The 19596-nt window shown below is 37.8% G+C and overlaps 1 protein-coding gene across 1 annotated transcript; it reads left to right on the top strand.

The window, feature by feature from the left end:
• Nucleotides 1-1173: 1173 nt before the first annotated feature.
• LOC137261259 (bifunctional arginine demethylase and lysyl-hydroxylase JMJD6-like) lies at nt 1174-19053 on the top strand. The gene is made up of 9 exons (XM_067798982.1): nt 1174-1424; nt 3870-4081; nt 4518-4670; nt 5445-5545; nt 11882-11977; nt 13045-13192; nt 13747-13935; nt 14583-14737; nt 15930-19053. Exons 1-9 carry the CDS (start codon nt 1370-1372, stop codon nt 16096-16098), a joined length of 1278 nt encoding a protein of 425 aa, XP_067655083.1. The 5' UTR covers nt 1174-1369; the 3' UTR covers nt 16099-19053.
• Nucleotides 19054-19596: the final 543 nt, after the last annotated feature.

Genomic DNA, 19596 nt, shown 5'->3' with positions numbered 1-19596 from the left:
TGGCAATATTACTATAAGGGTAACGCTATTTTTCAGGGCATTATCATTTGTAGAAGCCCGAGGTCTTTCATTATAAACCACTCCCATGTTCAAATGATAGATATAACGTATTACCCGACACCTTCACTGGATTGTAAAGTGGACAGTGAACAAGTGAAGCATGTACAGAGTAAGCCTCAAACGAATTCGCCATTGTACTTCTGTCGGTGGCCACCCGAAACTCGACCTGCCACGATCGACCTCCTCTCTCCTCTCTCCCTACTTACCCATCTTCTCTTGTGCATGTGTATCATTTCACCTATTTCAAGACTGGAATAATAAAAACAGCATTTCAAGTTTATATGTTTTATTTTGAGATACTTCAGAGGTATATGTACACATGCACATGCCTTACACTGTAACGAATATAGGATACATGTATGTTATCATTAACGTGCACATTTTCTTAACGTTGCAACTTTGGTTTTAAATTTCTATAGCTTTGAAAAGTTATCTATTTTCAGCTTGCTCTATATAGGAATGATCAGTTCCTTATTCATACAATTTACGTCTATTTTTAAATAGACCCTGCTTCCCTACATGGGTACAATGTGTGCAGCCCATTTCTGGTGACACTACTGCACTATTGCTAAAAACTCATTTCCGTTGGTGTTTAAAAATATACGCTGGCTGTCTTGAAGATCCTACTTAGAACCATAGCCCAGTGGGTTTGAGCAGTTTTTCAAAAACCATGACGAAGTTGCTTACAAAATCTAAACAACCCCTCCCTCCCCCTCCCCCCCCCCCCCCCCTCCGCCACACACACACGGACACACACACACACACACACACAGACACACACACACACACACACACACACACACACATACACAAACAATTGTCCGTCTTCATCTACAGTACACATGTACAGACAGTCAGCACTGCACTTAACCCATAGGTTTTCCACTTTGAAGTTTCATGTTGCTTAATTGATATCTGTGAGTATTTTCAGCTTTCTTCTATTCCGACCTGAACCATTTCTTGATTAAATATAGATCCGAAGACAGATTGTAAACATTCGGAAACGAGGCATCGACATTTTATGCGGTAGGCAAGTTTGTTTTAAGCTTACCTCCCTTTACGACTAGATCGGAGTATCTCGTCTATATCCGTCAGCTTTCGTTTTGACAACTAGTTACCCATTTCCGAGATAAACATAAAAGATACAGTGTGAACCGATAGCTACATCCGGAAGTTCTAGAGGGCGCTGGCGCGAAAGAAGAAGAATTGCTTGGCACTGGTACAAAAATAAACATAAACGGTTGACGAAAGTGATTATTGCTGATACTATCCATTTTAACTGAGGACTATAAACCGTGCACGTCCTTCTATGGACCACAGAGCTAGAAAAAGGATTAGAGAAGCGAAATCGAGAGCGAGACCAGGTATGGTAACGTTGCAATGTTATGATTTTGAAATCGAATGTCACACGTTTTCTAACTTTGTGAACTATAAGTAGGTTACTAAACAGTTTATAAGTTCTTTTCATGAACATTCTACCGACTTGCACAACTGCGGACCATTTAGTTGCATACATTTGACGTACAAATGACTAAAGGGACGTATATCTTGAGTTACATAAGTGTTATCACGGAGGTACGACGGGAAGAAGGATTTGTCTACGTGACCAACCGCATGCATCGATTAGCCTGCAGTGAACGTGACTGTAGATTTTGATTATGTTCACTTACTATATCTTGGAGGCAATAGCTTACATGCATACCGTATTTATATATGTCTACCCTGATATTTCTCAATAGCTACTCTGTGAGTTAACAGCTATGGATACCATGGTGTAACGTGTTTTCGGGGTATAAGTGCAAAGATGACCATGAACATTATTGCGTATCAGTAGATTATGAAAACTGTAATTCCATTAATAAATATCACCTCACCTTTTATGAATTTATTGTTAGAATGTTCTGTCGTCCACTGGTTTCCAATGCAGCATACATTTCGTGTCTTGTCTGCAAGCACGAACGCTATTGCGTGGGGTCACGCCCCTGTGTGGAACTTGAAGTGCATGTGATACATTCATCTTCACAAAAATCAACAAATACAACGTAACATTTTCATTAAAAGCCAAGCAAACTGGTGATTTTTTTCTATATTATATTAATGCTTTTCTTTTTTCTTGAAATTTGTTAAAAATAAACATATTTACAGGTAAGTTATTCAATCATCTGCACATTCATTCTTCTTGTCTGCCTGGCCCACCATGGCAGGGACAATAGAACGCGTCATGTCTGCACAGTATAGTATCATCGCAGTAGTGTTTTCAATAAACCCAGAGGTCACATGCCTGATACAAATTCTGCGGCATGAAAAAAATATTTAAGAGATGACCAAATCGGTGTTCAATGTTTTTTTATTACGTTGGCAACATTCCATTTGAGTCACGTGATATTTATGTTTGGCTTTTCACTCAAGCTGACGATGGACCGCTTGACAAGTTGCGAGCGTTATTTCAAAAGTTATGATCACATTTCTGAAGGTTCTCAAAGTGCATTATGTTCTATGGTATAATTTTAGTACTTTGACAGAAATTAGGCCACAACATCCGTGAAAGCTGAACATTTCAAACATCTTGTGTTCCGATTGCGACAGAAGCTTCTGCACACGAGTCAGAGTTTACAGGTGACGCTGTCATCTCACTGTATGCAAGAAATTACGGGGAAAAGAAATACCCTAAAAACATGGTTCCCCTGAAAACATGGTACTGCACAGTAATATATAGACTTATAGTGGTGTTTCCCATTCTCGTGGTACTTACGGATATCAGCTGAAAGAATAATACAAACAGTTCTTATCGTATGAATGCTTGTTGTTTTTCAATAATGAGATTCACCCTCTAACATCTGGATCTATCAACTGCTTGATCCTTCAGGTGTATTACCACTCTTAAGCTTGATGAAAAACAAGGTCATCCGCCTCTGACTTATCGAGGTCTAGCCCATTCTCATGGCATGATTTGTCCAAGCTGGAAAAAACTCACCAATATTCGTTACATACACACTTTTGACTCATGATTTGCCCTATTTAAAAAAAAAACAAACCAACAAATATCATTGTTTCATATGTGAATTAATTCTCACATACACATTGCATCCTCTACTATTCAGGAGTTTAAAAACAAAGTGTGTCGGTCACATTCAAAGCCTTTGACATTTGAAAAGAGCCTGTTAAACGTGCACTAGTTCACTTATTGGTTTACATCATCACAATGATAAATATTTTCTGAAAAATGTTAATAGTGAAAATATATCACCACAGCAAATATATCTTCTTGCATGTTTTTCAGACAAGTACTCTAAAAGGGAAGTATTTAAAAATTCGGCCAAATATCAGACATATTTTTCAGGCAGCTGGACATGAAAATTGCCAGGCGAGCAAGCCTTTATTGCAATCACTGGTTGCATATAATCATAAAATTAATCACATTCTAGCCTTTACTCTAAGGGATTACAAAACCTCCCAACTTTAAAAAACATCAAAATATGGAGCGGTTGTTTCTTATCGGAATTCAAATTTGCTAATAATCAACAATTACTGATTAGTATACTAAGGGTGTATGGTCTTTGATACAATGTTTTCACAAACTAGGAATAACCTCTACACATATTTTTCACATATGTACGTGTGATTTGGTGAAAATACCCATGATGAAGGAAAACACTCACTCAAATCGAAAAGCCATGGGTAAAATACCCAATTGGCCGAATGCTTATCTAGAGCTTTTTGAGATTAGGATAGCATAAATTATTGGGATGAAATAGATTGTATGTATTTTCACTTTCATCTTCATTCAAAAAATGAATTTTTTCTTCTAGAGCTGAGCAGTGAAAAGAATGGCTGGTACAAATACAACTTCTGCAACAATTTTGACCTGAGCCTCTCACAGGTGAAGGACAATGTGATTCGTGTAGATGTTTCTAAAGTTAGCCATGCAGAATTTGTGGAAAAGTATGAGAAGACCTATGTACCAGTGGTCCTCACAGGAGCACAAAGCAACTGGGATTCTGAAAAGAAATGGTCCCTTGAGGTTTGTTCACGGAATGGATTTTTACGTTTTTTTATATACATAATCTGAGGTCTTAGGTATCATATGTCCATCTCCATTTCATGGTCTAGTGTTTGGTATTCAAATTGTTCTTCTCAACTCATCCAGATTCTGAAGTTTTTCTGATCTAGCAAGTCAAATATCTCAGTTATATTCACTACCTATAAATCATTTAAATGTCTGTAATATATATGACTCGCGTTACATATTGACATTTAACTGTAAACCTGATAGAGTGATCTGCTGTTGATAAGTAGATTGTCTGATCCAGAGTTGATTATTTACGTTAGAGCAGCATAAAACTCAGTGTTAATGTTGACAGGAAAAAGCCAAGTGTTAGTGTTGAATGTTTGTTTCAGCATGGTATCATAACCTGAGTATACTGAGTAGGCAGATTATTTTCATCTATTTGTTCCAGCGACTGTCAAAGAAATATCGCAACCAGCGTTTTAAGTGTGGAGAGGATGATGAGGGCTATTCCGTGAAACTGAAGATGAAGTATTTTGTAGATTATATGAAGAACAACACAGATGACAGCCCACTGTACATATTTGACAGCAGCTACGGAGAGGTAAGATGTTTTTGAAGGCCTCATTATCCCCAGCAACGTCTTTTTCAGTGGCCACTAAAATACACACCTTTCATCCATGTTCCATTGGTGCAAGATGTTGATTATACAGCAGATTTTGAAATAAGTATTTATTGACCACATTTGGCACACAGATTGATCTACTGCTCTCGTCCCTTGGCATCAGCTTTGACTTGATAAAAATGGCAGTTGTACTCATTTCCTTGAACATGTTGTAAAGTGTACAACATTTTTTTCACAAAACTTTTGAAAGTTTGTGTGGCAATACACTTGTGTTTGTTATATGAATATTGACTTTTGCTGGGGAACTAGATACCTGGGAAGCTAGATAGCTGGATGGCTGGGGAGTTAAGTGGTTAGAGAACTGGGTGTCACTGTCAGGAGAGCCAGATGGCTGGATAGCTGTGGAGAGGTGGATGAAGAGCTGGGTGTCATGGGAGCTGGATGTCTGGGGATTTCAGTGGCTAGAAAACTGGGTGTTATAGGAGTGGATGGCTGGATAACTAGGGAGCTGGCTGGTTGGGCATCTGGGAGCTCGATGTCTGTAGCCTCTTGATTGAACTCTGTATGTTGTTCACATGATTGTTGTGAAGGGAGGTAAGTGTGCAATGGTGAAGAAATCTTCTTTCAACATAAAAATATTGGGTTTAAGACTATTTTGGAGGAGGATTGAACAAGGTAATGCCAGATTGGTTTTACCATGTGTGTATTGTTCAATGTCAGTGACATGACTGCCTCTCTATTGCACTGTTTCAGCACCCCAAGAGAAAAAGACTTTTAGAGGATTACCAGGTGCCCAAGTATTTCAGTGATGACTTGTTCAGTTATGCTGGTGAATCTCGAAGACCACCATACAGGTAAATACTAGTTTCTATAGCATCCTACGTACAAATATTTGCTAAATGATAAAAGATGTGAAAATACATACCTACTTGAGTCTCTAGTATGTGTTAGAAATGCTGTTTTGTTTTGGATAATATTTACTTCATCTCACACAATTTTTGTGAAAATCAATTTGCCTTAAACAGCATGTGTAACTACCCAAGAATGGTTTTAAGCTTGCCAGCAATGAAATATATTTTTTGAATGAATGACTTCTGCAAACTTGTCTGCAGTGTTAGACATGTGATAGAGTTACGTCCCTTTCCGAGGGCAACATGTTTTCCATCGAGGGAGGGTTTTTTCTTTAAAATATGGATTAAGAGACCTTCCCAGGGAACGATCATTGGACGGTGAAGTTATATATAGTATAGTCTACACATCTGGAGGACGAAATGGTTTCGATTGATGCCTATCGAGCCAGAATCGGCAGTTTCTCTCACCCGAAGGGAACACGACAAGTGACGTTGCACAAACAAGAGAGGGAGTACTCACCATCCGTGTCGGGGACAGATCTTCACTTTAGGCTGATAATTTGTACATTTCTCACCGCTGTGCATCTTACCTCATCATACCTCTTAATAGATGCACTTGAAAATGTCCATTTTGAGCGATTTGTGCCGAAAGAAAACATCTACCTTTGTACATCATGTGACTTCACTACTGTCAATTGTGACCCAGTTTCGGCTATGCATACCACTCCAATTGCACGTGGGATTTGCTTTCTGGGTGGTAACGTGCCGCCCGTGGGTGTTGTGAAGCATATTCTGATGTGTGCAAATGACATTGAAACTAATCCCGGCCCCCTGACTTTGGAAGAAGTGAGAGACTGCTTAATAGCTGAAATACGTGACGTCAAATTAGATCTGTCATCACAGATCACCGCCTTGAAAACTGAAATGATATCAATCGGATCGAGATGTGATCAATTAGAGAAGGCGGTGGTAGATATCAAATCAGACATCGCCACCTCCAAACATGAGTACGGCATCATGTACTCTGATCTGGACGCCATGGACGAAAAGGTTAATGGATTTGATGAACGTTTGACCATGATAGATGATGAACTAGATAAGTTGGAATCCTTTAGCCGTCGCGACAACGTCATCATACATGGTGTACCGGAAACCGAAGATGAAAAATCAATAGCGTGCAAAGAAACTATCTTAAAACTGTTCACAAAGTTCCTAACGTTCAAAACGTGGCAACCAACTGACGTAATCAGAGCCCATCGCCTTGGGCGCAAACGTGCTGATTCAACTAAGTCACGCCCGATAATTGTCAAGATGCTAATGTCAGATGACAAAGTTAGAGCACTTAAATCTAGGTCTGTATTGAAGGAAAATGGATATGGTATCTCGAGTGACCTGACAACACGCCAACGTCAAAAACTTCAGGATCTGAAGGAAACTGGCCAGTTTGGTTACTATAAGAACGGCGAACTTGTAGTGGTACCGAGTGAACATACACACACTCAGTCCCGTCCCCATATGCGTATTACACACCGTAGACGCCAGCCACGTACCGTTCGTGACGACCGTCAACCACTTGCAAGTACTATATCTGAATAGGACGGCGGCCAAGGCCCGGACTTTATTTCACCGGGTCCTCTTAGAAATGACACCGGTGATTATAATCATTGCTTCACTCGGATTGAATCTGTTAGTGAGAGAACCCACTTTCTATGTTGGAACATAAATGGGCTTACTGAAAAGATTGATGACATTAGTTTTATTGATTACATTGGTAAATTTCATATTATATGTTTGACTTGGACATTTGTAACCAGCATCTCCTTCAGTTGGCTGGATGGGTATGATGTGTATTATAGCCCTGCCGTCAAGTTGTCAGATCACGGTAGACTGTCAGGTGGTGTTTGTATTTGTATTCACCATTCGCTTAGAAATATGTATAGACAATTAGCATCTGATATCGATAATTTCATCTGTATCAAATTCTTAAAGGAATTGTTTTCACTTGATAAAGATTTGAATTTAATGTGCACTTATATCCCTCCTATTGGTTCAACATATTATAAGCATACGAATCGCAAATGTAATATTGAACAACTGGAGCAATATCTACTAGCGAATCTCCCTGACTTTGCTGAAAGTCACACTGTTATCTGTGGAGATCTGAATGCCCGCACAGGAAAACAAAACAATGTGTGCCTTAGTCTTGATGATGATGATAATATGAATCATATATTTCAAGCGTGCGCTGATAGTGACATCTATCCTATCGATGATCAAAATTCTCACGACAGTGTTGTTAATAACTTTGGTAATTTGTTATTAGACTTATGCTATTCCTTCAACCTTTTCATAGCGAACGGTAGAGTATATGGAGACTCGCAAGGCGAATATACGTTTCATGGGCAACATGGATCAAGTGTCAATGACTATTTTATTGGTTCACCAGATTTCTTTCAATGTATTAACTCGTTAAATATTGGAGACAGAGTAGACTCCGACCATTTACCATTAGAACTGACTTGCCAGTTTCCCAATATGAACAGCTCAGATAACAATAGCCATATTGATGATTATAAAGAAAAGATTGTTTGGAATGACGCCTTCTGCGAAACATTTCTAGATAATTTGAAAAGTAAATTATCACTTTACAGTGACCGTCTCTTATTACAGCTCGAGTTCGATCTAAAGGGAGCTCTAGATGAGTTTGTCCATGTCATATTAGTTTCAGCAGATTGTATGAAGAAAAAGATTAAGCCTTTTAAGCAAAACCATAAAGCACCCTTAAATGACGAGTGTAAAACTGCACGACGAGACGCGCGTAAAGCACTTAGACGTTTTCGGTGTAGACCCTCGGAGAGCAACAGATATTATTTTTGTAAAATGAGGAACATGTACAAAGCTTCATGCAGAAAATTCAAATCTAACCTGTGTAATAAAAGACTGAACAGATTGAATGATTTTATCAACAATACTACTATGTTCTGGAAACAAATTCGTTCATTTAGAAAGAGATCAAATCCAAAAAGTAATATTTCAAAAAGTGAATGGATGACGCATTTCATGAGGGTTTTTTCTAATGATGCCGTTTTTCCAAGTGATGGGTACACATTCGATGATGATAACTTCCCTTCAAATGAATTTGACACTGTTGATCAAATGATTTTGGAAACGCACATTTCAGTTGATGAGATTATGAATGCTATAAGTAGTTTAAAGAGCGGAAAAGCAGCTGGTCCCGATAACATTATAATCGAAATGGTTAAATGTTCTCAAGCCGTGTTAATGCCCTTCATCCATAAGTGTTTTAATACTGTATTCGAAAGTGGTTCGTTTCCCGAAAGTTGGTCTCGTTCAGTCATTATACCTATACATAAAAAAGGGACTAAAGACAATCCAGATAATTACAGAGGCATATCTTTAATGAGTGTTATTGGGAAAATATTTACAACTGTTTTAAACAAAAGAATTTCAAACTGGTCAAATATGAGAAACTTAATTCCTGAATGCCAGGCGGCTTTTAGAAAACAATATTCAGCCATTGATCATATCTTTACATTATATGCAATAATACAAAAATGTCTGTCGCGAAATAAAAACAAACTCTATGTAGCATTTGTTGATTTTAAGAAAGCCTTTGACTCTGTGGATCGTTCTAAATTATGGTACTGCTTACGAAAATCTGGTTTACAGGGGAAAATGTACACTATTTTAAAATCTATGTACTTGAATATAAAATCATGTGTTCGTTGTGGTGATGATGTCACCGATTTTTTTGACTGCCCCATGGGAGTTCGGCAAGGGTGTATTTTAAGTCCTATATTGTTCTCCTTCTTTATAAGCGAACTGTATTATGATATTTCTAATTCAGGCAAACATGGTGTGCAAATGGTTCCAGATATTATCGAAATTTTTATCCTCCTTTTTGCCGATGATGTAATTTTAGTGTCAGATACTATTGTTGGTCTACAAAACCAACTGAATATTTTGGAATGTTATACAAATGAATGGAAATTATCTGTAAATTTTGAAAAAACAAACATAGTTATCTTTAGAAGAGGGGGCCCTGTGGCCTCTAAAGAAAAATGGTTTTTGAATGGCAAACCTCTATCTGCTGTTAACCACTATACCTATCTCGGACTAGTGTTTTCTCATACCATGAACTTTAAAAAGAGTGTTACAGATTTGAAATCACGTGCTAAGAAGGCTCTGATTAACGTTATGTCAGTCTCCCAAAATATTGGAACTTTAACCCCGAAAATATATTTTAAATTGTTTGATGCACAAATTCAACCGATTATGCTCTATGGTTCTGAAATTTGGGGATTTCAACGTTATGAATGCCTGGAGAAACTGCACCTTTTAGCATGCAAAAGATTTTTAAATGTAGCGCAAGCAACACCATCTTGTATGGTTTATGGAGAATGCGGTAGATATCCGATCTATATAAATTCTCAAATCAGATGTCTAAAATATTGGTTAAAGATTCTTGGAATGCATGAAAAAAGAATCCCAAAACTAGCTTATAATATGCTTGTATTTTTAGACGCTAGGGGTAAGACAACATGGGCTTCCTATATTAGAAATCTCTTGTTTTCTCATGGTTTTGGATTTGTTTGGCTAAATCAAACAGTTGGTAATATCAGTCTATTTCTTAAACAATTTCGAGATCAATCTGTAAATATGTATTATCAAGAATGGCATTTCTGTCTAGACAACAGTTCGAGATATCAGTTGTATAGATCTTTTAAGAGCTTAATCCAACCAGAATTATATCTGTCTGTATTGAGATCTAGAAATATCAGACGTATATTTGTTAATTTTCGATTGGGCCTATTAGACTTATCAGTCAATAAGGGCAGACGACTTTCAATAGAGAGACATTTAAGGTTATGTCCATTATGTAACTCGGCCATAGAAGACGAAATCCACTTCGCTTTTGTGTGTCCACATTACACTGATTTAAGAAAAAAATATATCCCAAATAACTACCTGTTGAAATATCCATCAACTGCATTTACTTCCATTCTGTCCTCCAAAAATGAAAATGTAATACGTAATCTTGCCCTCTATGTGAAACATGCTGTTAACCTTAGAAGCAATATTTTATCTGCACTGTAAGTTCTTCCGTGAAATGTCTGTAACATGTGCTAACAATGTACTTGTATTACTTGTATATGGGCCGGAGGCCTTAAGTACAATAAATATCTTTGTTGTTGTTGACATGTGATAGAGCTATATATATATAGCATATCTTCCTAGTTGATTATGATCCAGTTAACAAATGCTGGTGCCATATATTAAAATGGTGTCTACATGTGTTCAACTTAGAAGAACAGAGGTGCACCAAATAGCACAAAAGAAGACGCTGTTAGCAAAAATAATAGTTAATCAGTTGGTAATCACCAAACATGAATCTAGAAGAATAGTGGAAGATATATTAGGTGATGTTCTTTCTGGGTTCGTTGTCTGTGACAGTTGTCAGTATTTTGAAGAATGATCTTGTAAATGTGTTCAGACAGAAAAGATGACACAGTAGTAATCTTGTCACTAGCAAGAACGAGTGGTTAAAAGGGAAAGAAGTTTCTGCAGCTTCAGGGTTTGAGAAGAACTGTCAAATGTTCATGGGCTGTAGTTTGTGTTGTAAGGCTCAAATAACAAAATTACAAATAGGCCTTTGAAGGGACAAGTTACCTTCAGATTCTGAGAATTGCCTTCACCTTAGTTTCCAGGAATTTATATATTGCGGTAGTTAAAGCAGACTAAGGTGAGATCAGATGCTGATGTAAATGCACTGCATAACATTTGTTTTTGGTTGTCTTGTATTCTATTTAGTATTTGGTAACATTTTAGCCAAATTCTGGTGTCCCCTGTTGTGATATTGCTGAAATTTTGCTAAAAGTGATAGACCTTGGAGAAACAAGTTGCTACAATGAAGCTTAATAGACCACAGTAGGTAGTTTTACTGACTGAGTGAGTGAGGTTAGTTTTACACCGCACTCAGCAATATTCCAGCTATATGGTGGTGGTCTGTAAATAATCGAATCTGGACCAAACAATCCAGTGATCAACAGCATGAACATAGATCTGCACAATTGGGAACCGATGACGTGTGTCAACCAAGTCAGTGAGCCTGACCACCCAATCCCATTAGTCACCTCTTACAACAAGCATAGTCGCTTTTTATGGCAAGCATGGGTTGCTGAAGGCCTTTTCTACCCCGGGACCTTCACGGGTTTGGTAGTTTTACTGTTATGCTGGTGTATCTTAGTAACCTTTGCATAATGATTGTTTCTCAGGTTTGGTGCTAATTACTTACTGCAAGCTGCTGCCTTCTTTCAGATGGTTTGTAATGGGCCCTGGGAGGTCAGGAACAGGTATCCACATAGATCCATTGGGAACCAGTGCTTGGAATGCCCTTGTGAAGGGATACAAGAGGTAATTAGCACAACTCTTGCAATACCTGTCCTAACTGAACATCCATGACGTTCAAGTAAGCTCGATTACATGGTAATGACATTTCTTGTGACATCTGCTTTTGTTTGTCTGTGAGATGTTTACTTTAAATTTTCATTGAAAAAAAGTTACTGGAATGATGGGTGTGACATTTTCAGTATATTTTCATCATTTCTCCATGTGAACAGCTTAATGAGGGGAAATGTCTCGGATACAGTCAATCATGTCAGTATGTTGACAGGTTTGTCTGCACTGTATTCATGCCAACAGGCTTTGCCAACTTACACCCGTACCTGTGCTTTTCTCTTGCAACATGCTGACACTGAGATATTACTGAAATACTGTTCATATTGTCATAGCTTATGTACTAAAAAAGGAAGGTATTTAAATGGAAATAGCCATTACCACTTTGGCAAATGTATTGAAAACACATTTAACATTTAGATTGGATGTAGATATTTTAACTAATTTTTGATGGTATGTAACATGTGTAAAACAGAACTCACACATAGAGGTATTTGTACTGGTTTTAGTGTATGGTTTCCATTCAGCTGTTCGTGTTAGTGTTTGTGTTGCATTTGTAGAACATATTGTAAAATTTTGGCACTTATTGCTTCATGTTGGTGCTAAAATGTTGCTCATGTAAGCCCCTACTCTATCTAGTAAGTTATTACTGATCTTAAGGCATGGAGAGAGGTGGAATGTTTCTTGATCTGTGTACCACTGTCTGTGTGGAATGGTAACTTTTTGTAATTGTATTTTTTAATTTTTTTTTCTCACAACATGTTTAATATGTTGGTGTATGAGTAGACTTGCTTAGACAGAATGCTAACCATTTGTTCAGTTGTGAACTATATTTTGTCTGCTTCCATAAATGCATTATCCAACTTTGAACATGGTAACAAGTTTACACTGTTCATCTGCATATGATTTAATGATTTTTATTCAAGTTTTACCCATTCTCATCCAGTAATATTCATATCTGTTGTACTCATGCCTTTCAAGATGGAGATGTCCCAGGAAGGAATATTGTTCTTTTCGTTTTTCAGATGGTGTCTGTTGCCAACTACAACCCCGAAGGAGATGTTGAAGGTCAAGGCTGAAGAGGGAGGAAAGCAGCGTGATGAAGCTATCAGCTGGTTTACACATGTCTACCCCAAAACTCAGAGTCCGTCCTGGCCAAAACACCTCAAACCGGTGGGTCCATAGTTTGAAAGATCAGATAGTATTGTTGTCCATTGGCCCAATGTACAAGACATCACTGTACAGAGTTGGCTCCCCTCCCCTGGGTGTCCCAGCAGTAGGTTGTTTGTGATTGCCCTGGTTATCATGTCGGCTTGTCTCACAGTCACAGTTCACATCATGACTGAAATAATGGTAACACCCACTAACCCAATCATTCAGATGGTCTGTATTTAGGTTTCAGGATGTAAACTTAAAATTAGTGTCTACAGCAGGCTTACTGATTAAAAGTGAATGAATTCACATCTGTATTATTTCATTAGTCTAATTATTAATAAATATGTAGTATGATAATCCTAGTGACAGTGTTTGTAGTTTTTCTTTGAAAATAATGAACAATTTTGAAATCATCAGACTGCTGTTGCTATCTTGATACTTTTATTTAACATTGAAGGATCAGCAGTGTATTGCAGTGTAGTGTCAGTCAAAAGCCCTACGTGCCTCACAATGAAGTTGAGCTGTTTGTTAATGCTGGTGTTGTCATGAAAGTATATCTTTACATGTTGCAGCTGGAAATTCTCCAGCATCCAGGAGAAACAGTGTTTGTTCCCGGGGGATGGTGGCATGTTGTCATTAACCTCACAGACACTGTCGCTGTCACACAGAACTTCTGCAGCGTTACCAACTTCCCTGTAGTGTGGCATAAGACTGTACGTGGTAGACCCAAGCTGTCAAAGAAGTGGTACAAGGTACTCAAGGTAAGAAGCATGCTTGAGGCTTTTGAATTGCTGCACAGAAAGTGAAAGCATAATAAAAGTTGTGAGACAATAAATATTGTGTATTATTCAGAAATAAGATCCATTAATATTTTTGTTTGTCCTTTTGTTTCTCGGCACATGTTTCATCCACAGAGCTGATATCAAACATGTCAATAGTGTCAAGCAGGACAATGTTTTTTTCATTGTATTTATTATCTTTGCAACAGGATATTTTCTGTTAGATGTTTTCCTTTGTATAAGACTCAGTAATAGTTAGTGGTTGGGTGTTTCTGAATCAAGGTGATAAAGAAATGAAATTTTAGGAGGCTGACATTTAATTCACTTGAAAATCCAAATATCAGCCATTTTTGAGTGGATGGTGAATATTTACTCGTTCTGATCTAATTGAGTCACAGCCCTACCAATTAGGTAAGGTGCTGTTGTGTATAATTTGTTATATATCTCATTGGTCTTTATTGTTGTTGCTGTTGATAACTGGATTGTCTGGCCCAGACTTATTTGCAGACCGCTGCCATACAGCTGGAATATTGCTCAGTGTGGCATAAAACCAAACTTCCTCAATCACTCATTTTGCTGTTTGCTGTTGTTCAGTATTATGTGTTGTTGAGGATGTGTTGTTTGTGTAGAGGGAGCGACCAGAGTTGGCTGCTGTGGCTGATGCTGTTGACCTCCGAGAGCCCACGGGTTTCAACTCTGACAGCTCCAGCTCTGCCTCCAGCTCCAGCTCCAGCTCCAGCTCTGACAGTGACTCCGACTCTGACTGGGAAAACACTAGAAAGAGGTCAGTGACATTGATATGCAGTGACCATTGTTGTTTGGCATTGTTCATGATTTGATATAACTCTGCATTCATATCATTTGTAGAACCAAGTGCTGCCTATCATCTTATACTGTTGTTCATTGTCTTGCAGATATATGTTATTTTTGAAATTGGCCCTTGTGTTTCTGTGTAAACAAAGGACTTTAATTCACTATTTCAGAACCATGACTGCAATAATAATATGATGCTGGTAGTACAAGTATATCAAACATATTACCTTGTATTGACAAACATGTCAAGAAATGGCCAGTGGAACCATTTCCAAGTATAGTCTGTTGGCAGTGAAAACAAACCGATGAATTTCACTTTAAATCCCAAAATAAACCAAACAAAGAGAAATTAAGATTGGGAATCCTCATAATTTTACCTTGCCAATTGAAATTTTAAGTCTCAGAATTTTATTCAACTTAGGATGAAAGTTAGTTCGGTTACTTTCAAATTGTTGTTATTGGTTTGTATTACAAGGGGGTAAACACAACAGTGAAACATGCACAAGCAGAGCGTTAACTTAGACCAACCCTGTTTGTTTTCGGTGTTTCATTTAAAGTGCATACCCCTCTGGTGATACTAACAAATAAAGCAGTTTGAAACTATGATCATTTGTTAAACAACTTTTATCCTAAGTTGAATAAAATTCTGAGATTTAAACGTTCACTTGGCAAGGTAAATTTACAAGGATTCACAATGTTACTTTCGTTTTATTCGATCTCCTTTTTTGTTTAAAGTGAAATTTATCAGTACAGTTTCAGTGTAAACAGACTATAGATAGCTTGAGAAGTTTGAAATGCAAGTAATGCAAGGCAGTATAGAGGAGAGACTTAGAGATGTTGTCTGATTGTTCTCATGTAGACTTATCATAACTGGATATGAAATGACTTAAAGCAACATGTATTTATCACGAACTCTGAATGATTTTCATGTTTTTACTTTAAAATTCACATTTGAAACTCTAGACTCTGTGGATGTGCTACAGGTACTATATATATGTGACATGTACAGTGGCATGATTCAGAGCAGTTTCAGTATCTGTTGTCAACACTGTTGTTGTAGCCTGTTAAGCTTGTGTGACTGTGCAGGCAATACAGTTAGATTTGAAAAACTGCAATGTGCTTTTAAAAAATGTGGAACTTACCACAAGTGCAATTATTTTCAGACGCAAGGTCACAAGGTCAAGGTCTCTCACTCCAAATGGAAGCAAGCAGCGCCATGCATCTCCTCATCGCAGCAAGCGGAGGTCAAGTTCAAGTTCAAGGTCTTGTGATAGTCGTGAAAATGAACATTCACAGAGGAGCGTATCGAGCACGCCCAAGAACTCCAGATGACAGGGTTGACTATGATTGAATAACCTGGTGCTTGGTGACAGCTGACCAGATAGTCAATGTCCTTACTGCTAGCATTAGAATTGTCGTAAACCACAGAGTTGGAAGAACTGCAATATTGTGTCTTTGGTGAAAAACCTTTCCTTTGAAGATAGACGTTATCTGAATGTTATTTTTGAGCTGTATGAATAACAAGTGTAAATAAACATTTTTGGTATGCAAAAAACTGCAGGAAAACTTTCCATGTAAAGCGCTTTAAGCGTGTTGAGCACTCGTAGTAATTCTATCACAGAATTTATGTTTGTTCTTTCAGTGAGAATGGTTTCATGATAAAATTAGTTAAGGCATTTGATACTTACGCTTGTTACTCCTGGCCAGATGCTGGCCTCTGTTTTCTGCTGATCGGGTCACATTTTCCCAAACCAAGGTAGTTAACTGACAGTTCAGTTTCCACCATTGCCAAACAGGTAGGAATTTGAATTGCCAGCAACGACTTTTACAATGTGTTTCCATCATTGTCCCTCCTGTTGACCTGTGAGATTATCCTCTCACACCCTTTGTGTATGCGACAGACAAAATGGAGATCTCCAGTTGAGATGGTAGTAATAAAGCAGTTTTTATTACAGTGCTGCTGATCACTTAAGCATATAGATTAAAACATTAATGCTTGGCCAAACCAGTAATCAACCCAAGTCTAAATGGCAGTCATCTTCTTTCCAAGACCCATAAATAAAAGGGTTAGAATTGGTCTTTAGTGCCCATGCTCGTTGTAAGAGGAAACTGACTTGGTTAACACTTTTCTGCAATGGTGTACATCAATGCTCATGTTGTTGATCACTGGATTGCCAGGCCAAGAGTTGATTGCCATATAGCTGGAATATTGCTAAGTGCAGTGTGAAACAACTAACCAGCCAACCTTGTTTCCCAACTGGATTGTGTCATTTGTTTATACAGTTTTGTTTTAGAAACTTTCCCGTGCAGCTGCCGATCATCCTTCCTCATTCTACCCATGGTCTGTCTGACACACACAACACATGGTCAAGACACATACATTGCTTATCAAGCTAATTGAGGGTGGTTTTTTCTTTACTTAAAATCATAATTTGTTGCATGCGTTTTAGTTGTGATGTTGACATTTCTGCTCATTTCCAACTTTATTCCTCTTCACTGTAGCTGATCTTCATCCCAACATTCCCCAGGTGTTTGCTTAGAGGGATTGCATAGGCTTGTTTGTTACAAGTAGTCTACATTCAAGAGAGTGAATGCTAGGAGAGGTACATATGGTTTTTTTTCTACATATGTCCAGTTTTGGAAAACAGCTTTCAAAAATAAGAGGTAGTGCAAGAGTTCTGGAAATGAATGGCTATAATTAAAAGTAAACTTTAGTTGACTTTAACTTGAGTATAACTTGAGTGTCACGTAGCTTTCCTACACTTGCGAAGTTTTTACATCAGACATTACAAAATATATATGTCATGTAATATGTCATGTATGTCCACACGTCTGTTAGATCAGTATGTCAAGCACCATACTATTCATCAACCTCTGTGGTGACATTGTGTATCGTGTTTATGGTATTTTAATTGTAGAAAATCAACAAGTTGGCATTCTGGATGTGGTCATGTGTGTGCTGCATATAGATTTTGGAGTTCAATGTGTAAGATGTCTCAATTTATTGAGAATTAAGAACAAATGTTGTGTTGATCTGCTACAGATATAAGTGAGCCAATATGATAGAAATGGTTGTTGATACACATCACAACAATGACTGATGACTCCACATCAGTCTGACTGCAATTGAGATCATGGTCCGAATCCTGTCTTGCTTCAATTCAGCCAACTAACAAGTGTAGCCCTGCTTGATCTTGTTTTGTTCACTACCAAATGGTTGGAGGTTAATATTTCTATCAAGAACACTGAGAGATTATAGGGGTGTTATATGTGCCCTTGCTACAGAACATAACTCTTTGTCTTTAGTGAAAACAATGTGTCAGAGAAATAAGAATTGATACACATGATGAATGTAAGACTGGTGGCAATGTGCAAAGAAAGGCAAATCTGCTCATATCCACACATAGCTTTGATTCCCACTGTTGTCATTTCTCATACCTTCCTACTATTTATATACATACACTAGTCAAGAACCAACTGAAAGAAATAACATTGCTGCTCTTGGTAATTACAGCCTCTCTTGGTTAGTTAAAACATTGTGTGTGGTATCGAGAATATGGTTAGAATTAACTCTAGCCTTCGAGCCCAAGTCTTGTGCAGTTAGTACAATACCCATGGCCTTAACATACAAAGGGTTTTTATCTTTATCTGGACTAGTGAAGTTTTTGCTTTGTTTGACCCTGATATGGTCTGTGTACTGGGACATCAACAAGGCTTCCTTTAGTAAAATTTAGTGCAGTAATTACCTTTGCCTATTTGTCTTCCATTGCAGCAGTAACAGCAATCTGTCTTTATTCTCATCTGTGCATGTTTCAGAAAACTAAACCTCATTTGGTGTTTTCCTCCAAATGTAAAGTTGATGGATAATGATATAACTGGGCTATAGTTTAACCCAAACTTACTCAATGCCCCTCATGCTCGCCTGTTCTGTGGATGGGCTGACTTGCACGACTTTGTGACAACCAGTGGCAGATGTTTCATCCAAACCAGCAGGTTTTCCTCACACCTGCTCAAGATGTTGATGAGTAATGTTGAATTTGTATACTGAATATGTTAAAGTGCTGCCATGTAATGTTACAAGTGTGAAAGTGAATGAAGAGTTCTTGTACCGAACAGCTTACAAAGAGCCTGTACTTTTGATGTCCTATGCCTTGTTCTCTGTTCAAAACGAATACTATTGCTGTGCTATGTAAGCCAAACCATTATGCAGGGATTACATTGTGGGTATATATTCAAGAAATATTGACTGTCATGATCAATAAAATGTTGATTTTCCAGTGTTTTAAATGCAGTCTATGTTGTCTGTGAAAAAAGAATGTTTGAGATGAGTGTTGACCCTCGTGTTTAACTGCTGCATTCAAACGTTAAGGGAAGCCTGAGACAGGTGAAACTTCAAAGGTCAAAAGACTGACAATGTCCACATCAGCCGAACCGTCATTAGTACATACGGAGTCAGTAGCATTTTGTCATTAATCATCGCATGTATATTGTACTTGTAGACAAGCCCTACATTATCACGTAATTATTGTCAATACAAGTTTGCATATAAATCCAAATACTTTTATATGAAGGGAAAGTACGGGAAAAGATTCGTTCCCTCTTCAATCACTTTTCACGTCCTCAGCTGTTACAAGTTTCATATCACTGAAAGAAGCTTTGTATCACTGAAAACAAAGCAAAACAATTTCGTTATACACAAGCCTAGGGATTTATTTAAATTAGTATGTTGCAAAATACTATTATTCAATTATTTATACACGTCTACGAAATCACTGTCAACGAAACAGTCGGGGTTACGAACTCACCGCGTCTACGAACTGATTCAATCTA

This window comes from Haliotis asinina, chromosome 14, assembly GCF_037392515.1.
Source record: "Haliotis asinina isolate JCU_RB_2024 chromosome 14, JCU_Hal_asi_v2, whole genome shotgun sequence".
Lineage (NCBI taxonomy): Eukaryota > Metazoa > Mollusca > Gastropoda > Lepetellida > Haliotidae > Haliotis > Haliotis asinina.
This window is presented reverse-complemented; position numbering and strand designations above follow the sequence as displayed.

Bases quoted from the DNA above. Each gene is read 5' to 3' on its own strand.
- LOC137261259 (XM_067798982.1), top strand. From the start codon at position 1,370: ATGGACCACAGAGCTAGAAAAAGGATTAGAGAAGCGAAATCGAGAGCG. The intron at 1,425-3,869 runs GTATGGTAACGT...TTTTTCTTCTAG, and splicing joins GAAATCGAGAGCGAGACCAG to AGCTGAGCAGTGAAAAGAAT. The intron at 5,546-11,881 runs GTAAATACTAGT...GCCTTCTTTCAG, and splicing joins TCTCGAAGACCACCATACAG to ATGGTTTGTAATGGGCCCTG.